At 37.7% G+C, this 10,063-nt stretch overlaps 1 protein-coding gene across 1 annotated transcript; it reads left to right on the top strand.

Annotated features, from left to right (window-relative positions):
- The first annotated feature begins 2,192 nt into the window (after positions 1 to 2,192).
- On the top strand, positions 2,193 to 8,368 carry LOC121314770 (glutathione S-transferase A-like). The gene is made up of 6 exons (XM_041248427.1): positions 2,193 to 2,476; positions 3,545 to 3,610; positions 4,337 to 4,442; positions 5,255 to 5,373; positions 5,702 to 5,790; positions 7,564 to 8,368. The coding sequence occupies exons 1-6, from the start codon at positions 2,309 to 2,311 to the stop codon at positions 7,694 to 7,696; spliced, it is 681 nt and encodes a 226-aa protein (XP_041104361.1). The 5' UTR covers positions 2,193 to 2,308; the 3' UTR covers positions 7,697 to 8,368.
- Positions 8,369 to 10,063: the final 1,695 nt, after the last annotated feature.

Below are 10,063 nucleotides of genomic sequence, written 5' to 3'. Positions count from 1 at the left end.
GAGAACCAATCTGCTTTGTGGTTTTAAACATTAGAATACATTATCAAAAGAATAATCCCAAGTTGTATAATTATAATATTATGAGGTTTTTTTTTTTTTTTTTTTTTTTTGGTTAAGGTTTTTAAGAAATTTATTTGTAAGGAATACAATAATGATTTTTTTTTTTTTTTTTTTATTATGATCAAGGCATTGCAGTGTACGTTCATTTTAAATTTTAATTTGGATTGTGTTAACACATACACCATTAGAAAATGACTGTCCAAAATCCATTTGTGTTGTTATTTGGATTGATGTGATGGGGCACCTATGATAGTCCCAGGGCCTGAATCTGCACAGTTACTATAGGCAGCTGTCTTTTGTAGATGTGTTGCTGTTAAATGGCTGAGCACCACATATGCAGCAAATATTCATGCTAACAAAACCTCACATTTCTAACACAAGTTCACATTTTCAGGGTTGGTTCAAATGTCGTTAATATTGAGGCTGATGTATGCATTTTTTCATTTGAATACATTTTATTATTTTTACCTGCTTTATGTTTAATGTGCTTCCAGAGATTTTGTTGTCAACTTGCAGTACTTTTTCTGTACCACAAGAGGGTAGCACACTAAAGTGTATGCAAAGGTGTGGAAGTTTAGAAAACAGAGCTCATCTTCATTTTGTATACATTAAATTATTTTTAATGCTTTACTTAAGCTTGTATATGCAATTTTACCATGACAATTATTTTACGCATCTCTCCTCAGAAATGTTAATCAAACTGGCTGTGCAATGTTTCTTATTCTGATGTAATGTTTTCCTGACCCCAGGTGTTGTGGGCTAGAGACAATTAATTAATACGTTAAAATACATTTATATAATGCATAATAATATACAGAAGGCCTTTGCATGGCTGAAGGGATGATTAGCCTATCAATCTGCCAATAATCTCTATGGTTCCTAAGATTAGTGCACACCTGCAAGATTTACTTTGACCAAACATGTTATGTCAACAAATCTCCCACTCTCTAACTGACCTGCATGGTTGATTCTCATGGTGGCTGTAGTGTACTTCACAGAATGAAACAAATTGTGGTTAACAACAAAGGGGGCAAAATATATATATTTCCTTAGCACAGCTGAGCACAAAGTAATAATTGTTGAAAGTTTTACTTTCATATTTTTGATATTAAGGCAGGCAGGCGCATCACACAGGGCGAGGCAATCCACACAGAGGTGGAGGGCTGGCATGAACCCGGGACCTCTTGCACTAAAGTATAGCACCGATACCCTGCTGCTGCCTTCCCCCGTGTACAATACACAGCCAAGGAAAAGGAAGTAAATGCAGCTATCAGGACACATTTTGTAATAAACCATTAGGGCAAGCAATACTGTGCTGTGTATTCCACAGTACAATAGTAATTTAGTTGAAGCCCAGTAATAGTAATTGCAGTACAGTACAATAGCACAGTATTATAGTACTATATTACTATAGTATTCTCATTTTACTTTAGTACTATAGTACATTTTGTATATTAATACTATAGCAATTTTTTTGAAAGGACTATAACGTGTGCCTGATTTAAATGAACCGTTACAACACCCCTACCCACCCACCAGAAAGCAGGCTGATATTTGTGCAGTAGCCCTTCAAGACTAAGATTTTCTACATAGATATGTGACAACTTCAACTTCCGCTAAGAAAGAGTCGCTATGAGACAGCAGCTGCAGGCTGCAGTAATACCCTTCTCCTGGTTACGGCCCAGGTTATGTGCCAAATTCAGTAGGGGCCATCACAACAGCCAATAGGCTGGGGGAAAACAACATTAGACGTTTAAACTAACACACACACACACACTGTATTCCGGTGATTAAAATGGTCTAATGTAGATCAAACTGTGGGAAGTGGAATAATTGAACAACAATGAGAGAGCCAAAAAAATAAAGTCAGATAAATGGCCAGCTGTAAGAGAAAAATTGGGTCAATTTTGATTCAGTATTGAAACGCTTTTACTGAATGTTACCACACCGTTTATAACCACTTTAAACTGCGGGGCGGGGGGGTGGTGATTAAAGAAGCCAAATACCATTCGACTCCCTTTCTCATACGCACTTTCTTTGCTTGAATTTTATTTGCCTTCTGAACTACTTGGGGGTGTGTCTATATGTGTGCCGTAGCTTAGATTAGGGACCGCCTGTATCCTCCTACTAGAAAATCAGAAAGGTGAAGATTCTTCGAGAGCTGTGGTTCTGTTTACCTCTTAACTCGCACTTTGATACGCTTGCTTTGTTTTGTGCTGTGCTTTTGTTGCAAATCTCACTCGTAGCTATGGCCAGCAGCATGATTCTGTACTGGGGTTCCGGCTCCCCTCCTTGCTGGAGAGTCATGATTGCTCTGGAAGAGAAGAACTTGCAGGGCTACCAGCATAAACTGCTATCTTTTGAGAAAAATGAGCACAAGTCGGAGCCAGTTATGGCGATAAATCCCAGAGGACAGGTGCGTGTGTAGTGTTGTTAGTAACATAAACATTTGTGTTGTGTTATGTCGAATATTAATTTTATTGAATTGTTAAAATATCGTTAGTTAAAAAAAAAAAAAAAAAAGAAAAAAGAAAAGCTAAGTAGGACGAGTAGAACTGGAAGCTATTTTTGTAAGTGTATAAATGTTGCTGAAAGTTAGAACGTAGCAGTCAATAGGGGAATCAAAATCCCGAAGAGATCACCTGACTGGAGAGTGCGTTCATCAGTATAGTAATGAATGGAATACCAGCGCATTTCATAGCCTTAAAACTGCGAAGTCATTGTTCAGTGTTGCATATCACGTTGTTTTACACTGATACAACAGTTTTACCGGAACACATATTGCAGCAGCATGTTTATACAGGTATATACTGACAGCCTCTGTGTCACTAGGCACAGGTGATTGCATACTTAGATACCGATACAGCATCTGTGTCACCAACAACACAACCTCTGTGCCAACACACTCTCGTGTCCGAATGTAAGCACTTGGACTTGTTGACACAGAGGCTGTGATAATAATCACCAAGTTAAACAGTTACTTTGTCATTAATGAAGCATATAGCATTTAAACCATGCTGCTACCGTGCATGTTCGGGTAAAACTGTTGCAACAGTGTAAAACAGTGGGATTTGCAACATTATAAACAGTGCCGCCTTCACTAGTATGGATTTGAATGACGCAGCTATTACAATCATTACAGTTCAGTGCACTCTGCAGTCAGTTGTTTTCTCCAAGGGGAGGGAGGGCAGAAAACACAGTTGTTAATAACTAATTTTATTTCATACAAATGTATAATCCCACTAAATATAGCAAAATGACCATTCCATCAAAAGCCAACTGTTCATTATATAGGTACAGCTATATTTTAGTAATTGGGACAGGCGGCTGTATAATTCTGTCCAAAATTAAACTAGTATAACTAAGGTAGACACCTATATTGACTGAGTTAATGTATTGTAGAATTTACATAGCTTACATTTATTTCTATTTACATTGTTGTAAATTATATCGTTTGTAATATAGTGTTTGTTGTGTCTTGTAGCTTCCCTCATTCAAGCATGGCGATAATATAATTAATGAATCCTTTGGCGCCTGTTTATATTTGGAGGTGAGTTTATGCAGGTTTGCATCTTAGTACAGTACAATATTTCCACAAGTATAGGGACACCCCGTGTCCTAACACTGCCCCAATACTTGTTGTAAAATAGTGTGCGATATTGCAGCAACAAATATTGCAGAATAATTGTTGATAACAATAATGAATTTCTCACACTGTTATGTAAGGTGAATACTCCAAATATGTTGTGAAACATTTTTTTTTTTATAGATAAAATATATAGTTCCTTTTTTGTGAACAAATTATTTTGTGAGTGGTATAGTGAATGTGGTCTTGTGACAACCAGCTGATCCCCTGCATTATGCTAATTTATCCTCCATGTTTTCAACCAATTTGAACTGTGGTCTGTGTGAACACCCCTTGATTTTATTGACCATACCTGTGAACTTTGTCCATGATCACAGAAACATTTCAAGGGGCTTTTACTATTGATACTGTAGTGTATCTGAGGAGAGACTTTGGGTTGAATGAACATTGGGGCTACACTACTGTGCTCCTCTTGTCTGTAGTACCAGTCCCTCAAAGTTATACAGTACTGTAAGGAAAAGCAATACTGTGCTAATTAGAACTGTACTGCATCTGCCCCTGCTTTGTTGATGGGTAAAGAGACTTCCTTTGGGTTCTTAAGTAAAACAAAATGGAAAAACAAAAACAGGTGACGTGCATCCCTTTGGTGGCTGTTGCTACTCCAGTGAACCTGTTGTTATCTCTTTGCAGAATCAGTTCAAGTCTCAAGGCACCCAGCTGATCCCTGATTCCCCAGCAGAGCAAGCGCTTGTTTACCAGAGAATGTTTGAGACCCTTACTCTCCAACAAAAAATGGGTAAGACAATCCCTTTAATGAATACAGGGTAGATATTGCAACGTGTTGACACTTATTGAAGGTGCGTCCAGTGATTTTTCTGTGATTTAAAACATCTTGTATGCAGAATGCTTTTTGGAAAGAGAAAGACCCTCCATGCCAGTTATCAGTTTAAGGCTTTCCGAACTCTTGTTTGCATACCATTAGTCAGGAACAATAAAGATGGTTGCAAAGTGTTAAACCAATACAAAAAAACACCACTGCATTATATTGATCTGTAAAATAAACAGTTTGGGTATGTCCTATTCATTTTGATCAAATTCAATTGTGGCCAGTACTACACAGGGCTAAGACTTGCCTCCCAACATTGTCTATTGCAATGTACTGCGGTTTGATTGGTGTTTATAAAATATTTAAATAACAACTGTTTTTTGTTATTAAATTACACTAACAAGTGGTACAGAAAAAATGCCAATCCTAAGTAGTGAATCTATCAAATACTCCTAGTAGCATATCCTCTTTAAACATGCCAAGTGTCGTTTGAATAAGTGGTGTGACAGCTGCCTAAATTAATAGGATATGGGTGGAGATGGTATTTTTTTGTTTGAACTCCTTTGTGTGTACACCCAAGAGAGTGAAATGAATAGAAGTGCAAAAGATGTTGATGCAGAGTGAATTCATGGGGACTACATTTCATTGCCCACAAAGAAAAAACCTTTTGTCGCTTTGTAAAATAATCCTCTGTTGCTCATGTGAATGCAGTGCCGAGTGCCCGTGCTCTTGGTTCGTCAATGCCGATGGAATCTTGCTCAGCCTGTTGCTCTGTTTTTCAGCTGATGTCATTTATTATACCTGGAAGGTTCCTGAGGGTGAGCGTCACGACTCTGCTGTGAAGAGGAACAAGGAGGCTCTGAGTGCCGAGCTGCAGCTCTGGGAGGGCTACTTTCAGAAGGTAACGACTAGAAGTGCCATGGCAACACGACAAACACATACGAAAACTGGGATTCAAAATGAACTGTTCCAAATCTTGTACATGCTACATAAAACACACAGCATTGTTTTTAGCTTATTTAGAAGTTGTTGATTTTAGTTTATAGTATTGATCAGGAGTAAGCTTCATTTGAAAAGGTTAATGTGTAAAAAAACCTTTGTATTATTTATCTCTGAATATTGCATATTGTTTACATGATTTGACAGCACTGTATCTCCATATTATATTAGTGGGAGCAGAAGACTATATAATAAAGTACCTTAAAATGACAAATATTTTTGTTTCACAGATGGATGCTGGGTCGTATGCGGCAGGAAAATACTTTACAATGGCTGATGTCATGGTTTTTCCACAGATTGCTTATGCATTCCGCTTTGGGTAGGTTCATAATAGGCAAAGCATGTTACACAAAGCAAAAAATGTTGTCCGTTTTAACATTTTGTCAATTATAGTTCCTGATGCACTAATGTACATAGGGCTTCTGATTTTCAGTTTTAACTGATAAAAACACCAGATAAAAAATGAAATCGGCATAACCCAATAAACAGTGGAAATGGTTAATCAATTAATGTTGACCACCCCTTTCCCCTAAAAAAAATAAAACCTACTACAAAAAACAGTTTCCCAGTGCATCTGGGCATTGTCCCTCCTTCCTGACTTGTATCTATCATTGATTCGTTGTGAATACTTTAAACCTACCCCAACTCTGTGACGGACATTCCTGTATTTCTATTGGAGACTCCACTTGCGAGATTTAAAACAATTAGGAATGGATGCTTGTTTGCAGGATTTAAAGCTGTATTGCAGTTACGATACAGGGGATTTAAAACAGAATTGCAATTTGTTGCCAAATGTAAAAAAAATAAATGCCTACACACAAAAACCACAGAAGAATGTGTCTTTGACCATAATTGTAGAAGACATCAAAGGAAAGAAGATACAACTTAAGTGTGCAAGTACTGTCGAGTTACTACTGTACATATTTTGACAGAAAAAAAATGCTTACGCATTTTAGAAAGTAATCGAAAAATTGCATGCAGTATATAAAATGCGAAAGCCCTGGGGAGAAAAACAAAAAAACATAAAACTTGAAAATAGCTAAAAAAATAAGCACCAAAAAAAAATGTCATTGATAAAAACTGAAAAATAGAAGCCTTAAATATATAGTAGAAAGGTTCTTCTTTGGTTCCCAGGGCTTTAGTTGTTGTCATGGCAACTAATATAAAAGAGTGCCTGTCCAATATTTGTACTGGATGACTCCAGCTTACTTGTTATATAATAATAGTGGGATCTGCATGTTCCAACCATAGTGACGCAAAATCTTCTGGCAGAATTTGCAACACAGTTGAAGTTAGTGTGACTTGCCAGTTATTTAACTAACACTGTGGCTAGAAACTGAAATTTCAAGAATTAACTGAAGTACATCTGTTCACCAGCAGATGTTACACATTGAAAATGTTACAATGGAAGACAATCTATAGATTAGGACATGGGTAAAAAAAATAAATAAAAAAAAATAGTTGTAACACTTTTGAAATATATTCAGAAATGTAACCAAAACCAACTAAGTAGGTGTGGACCACTTTTTTAATGCACTAGCTGTGGTAAGTTTCGAACTATTGCCGAACAGGATATTTTTGATGGACTTATGTCTAGTAGGAGTTCACAATAAAAAGAAATATAGACTAAATTAGCCTACATTTTAATAATATGGGAATTGTCACAGACCAAACATCGATGTAGAAAAGAAAAGAAAAATAAACCTCAATAAGAAACAGGAGGAGAAGGGAGTAAACATCTAGAACTCAGCCATGAAGTTGAACGTTTATGGGAAACCAGAACAAAGACAGCCCCAGAGATTATTCGTGCACTTGGAACAATCCCCAAGAACATGCTCAGGAACACGCTGGGGGTGAAAGATGTTGCAATCAGTGACCTCCAGAAGACTGCGCTTTTAGGAACTATGACAATGTGAGGGAAATTTCAAAGCAAAGTAGAGAACCAGACAGAGTACTGAAATGAAGGGGAGGGGACAGCTACTTCACAATCCATGGTTGGATGGCTAGTAGTAATCTGTGTAACATTTAGTGTTCTTGCCTAAGCTGTTGTTACCTACATATGTTTTAGTTGTGTAATGTCTCTTTTATTCAGGTTGTCCCAGGAGAAGTTCCCCAAGTTAGAAGAGTACCATAATCTAGTGAAGGAGCGCTCCAGTGTCCAGGCTTCCTGGCCACCTCACTGGAAAGAAACCCCCCAGGGAATGGAAATTCTTAAAGACCTCTAATTCAGCTTCACCTGTGAGGTTTAGGAATAAAGCACTTTCTGTCTATCTTACTGAACACAATGTTAAATGATTGAGTCATGTAAGACTCTTATTTACAGCACTGTATGATTTGTGTAGTTTTGTTTGGGTGTCCTTATGATTCCAAAGTTACTGTTATTAAAATCTAATTATGACATATTGATTATAGTAAAATATATAAAAAGTTGTACAATCAAAAAAGATCCCCAAGGACTGTAAATTGAACTGTGAAGTGCCTCCTTTTCAGCAACAGCTATAACACCAGTGCTATATACATTCGTCAAATCTGACTATAACCTGTTAATGCTTTTGTTATGTTTTTTGTTGTTTAACAATTTTCTGGTCTTGTAAAGTCTAGTCAAGTTAGATTAACACTGTGAAACATTTTCAGGTTGTTCAAAAACGTTCACGTGTAATCGCATTTGCATCATCAAATGCACAGAGCTAAGATTGGCATGTCATTATAGAAAGTGGTTGAAAAATCTGGAGTGGCCTTATTATCATAAAAATGCACTACAAACAGTAAATATGAAGCACCCAATACTAGAATATTATAAATGAGATCAACAGATCTTTGTGTTTAAAACAGTAATGTTATAGAGTTTATTAGTTCTGTATTCTTTGTTGTTGCATTAAAATTCCATCTTAATTAAATTAAAGCATTCTGTTTTTTTCTCTCTTTTTTTTTTTTCTTTTTATACAGTAATCCTTTGCGCAGTGTTGTCGTTTCAGTTTCAAAGCATAGTTGATTAATGAGCCAAGGTGCATGAATAATAAATAGAAAGGTAATATCAGTTAGGTACGAAAACATATTGCAGAGTACAGTGTCCAGCCCAGAGACTTTACAGCACATGTAAATGATGAGTTACATAAGTGTTCAGTAACATTTTAATATATTTGTTTCTTAATGCACAATATTTCATTTCTGCTTTTTTGTGGTTCGGGAAGAGGAGTGAGTCATCCTGCCAACTAATTTAGCAGAATCCCGTATTTTATATCTAGTCTGTGCATTCACTATCAGTCGTTTGTTGCTATAGTAATCAATACTCTGTTCTGCCACCCCTCAACACTGTCTCCCTCTGGGGGCCTGCAAAGTCTTGAGGGACTGCTCCACCCCCCGGCTAAACCCTACTGCACTCCAATCCTCCCACGCAACCAATTCACAGCCTTGTGAATGATGCAATAAACAAACATACTTTGCAGTCAAACCTGCAAAACACAACCACTCCGCTAACTGCAGGGGAGGATTTCAGGTGATTGGCCAATATTTTTTGGTGTGCTATGGAATCCATTTTACCATGTATTGGAACTAAATGTCCTGTGCCATTAGAGTAGCCCAGCTAGCCACAGTACATATATCAGTCTATGAGGCACCTCTAAAGAGGACCCATGACGTAGCCACTCCTCTGGTAGAACGCACGGCCACTATCCCAGGTGGGGTAGGCCAGCAGCAGTATATGCAGTTGAAACTGTGTCCACAATCCAGTGGGACAGTCGCTGTTTCGAGAGGGCTTGACCCAGGATCCTTTCACCATGACAGACGAATATCTGGTCAGACTGACACAGTGTTCTCGTCCTGTCCAAATAGCTTCTCAGTGTCTGTACCAAAGTAAAAGGAGGGGGGTGGAAAGCCTCTAGTTCCACTGATTGGTTCATGTGGAAAGCCGTAACCCCCTTAGGGAGGAAAGCGGGGTTCGTGCACAACGATACCGTTTCTATCATCTCAAATATGCATACAGGCACTGTGCTCTGATAGGGCCTGTAGCTCACTAACCCGCTTAGCGAAGGTGGTGGCTAACAAAAAAGCTATCCTCATAGAGAGATATTTCAACTCTATGGAATGTATAGGCTCAACTGGGGCCTTAGTGAGAGCCTCCAATACCACGTCCATGCTCTACTCGCGCCCGAGTCAATGGAGACATGGCATGCAGATATAGCTGCCAGGTACACTTTCAGCATAGAGATCTTACTGAAACTGTAGGATAGTTGCTATATTTGTTGCTCATCAGTTAAAGTCACATAAATTTGCTGAATTGGGAAAATAATGAAATTAAAAAGAACTTTAAAATGCCAAACTCTGTACATTGTTCCCTGTTCAGATGGACATTTCCTTGTTTTCTGAGCTAAAATCATTTGTGCATGCCCAGGATAGTACAGTATACAGGGTACTGCATTTTAACGCATACTACTAAATAACACCACATTGGTTTTAAGCTTTGGACCACAGTTTTATCTCAGCTGTCACAGCTATCTTCACACATTTTAATAAATTATGTTAAATTGAACTGAAATCAAAGTTCCATGTGTCATTTAAGTGATCTTAAGTAAACCATTTATAAACATCCAACT

Source organism: Polyodon spathula, chromosome 4 (assembly GCF_017654505.1).
Source record: "Polyodon spathula isolate WHYD16114869_AA chromosome 4, ASM1765450v1, whole genome shotgun sequence".
In the NCBI taxonomy this organism is placed as follows: Eukaryota; Metazoa; Chordata; class Actinopteri; order Acipenseriformes; family Polyodontidae; genus Polyodon; species Polyodon spathula.
Note: the sequence above shows the minus strand (reverse complement) of the source record. Positions and strands in the feature narration are given on the sequence as shown.

What these genes read in the sequence shown, in the direction of transcription:
- LOC121314770 (XM_041248427.1), top strand. Translation starts at nt 2,309, where the DNA reads ATGGCCAGCAGCATGATTCTGTACTGGGGTTCCGGCTCCCCTCCTTGC. An exon ending in GCGCCTGTTTATATTTGGAG is followed by an intron (nt 3,611 to 4,336) that starts GTGAGTTTATGC and finishes ATCTCTTTGCAG; the next exon opens with AATCAGTTCAAGTCTCAAGG. An exon ending in TACTCTCCAACAAAAAATGG is followed by an intron (nt 4,443 to 5,254) that starts GTAAGACAATCC and finishes TCTGTTTTTCAG; the next exon opens with CTGATGTCATTTATTATACC.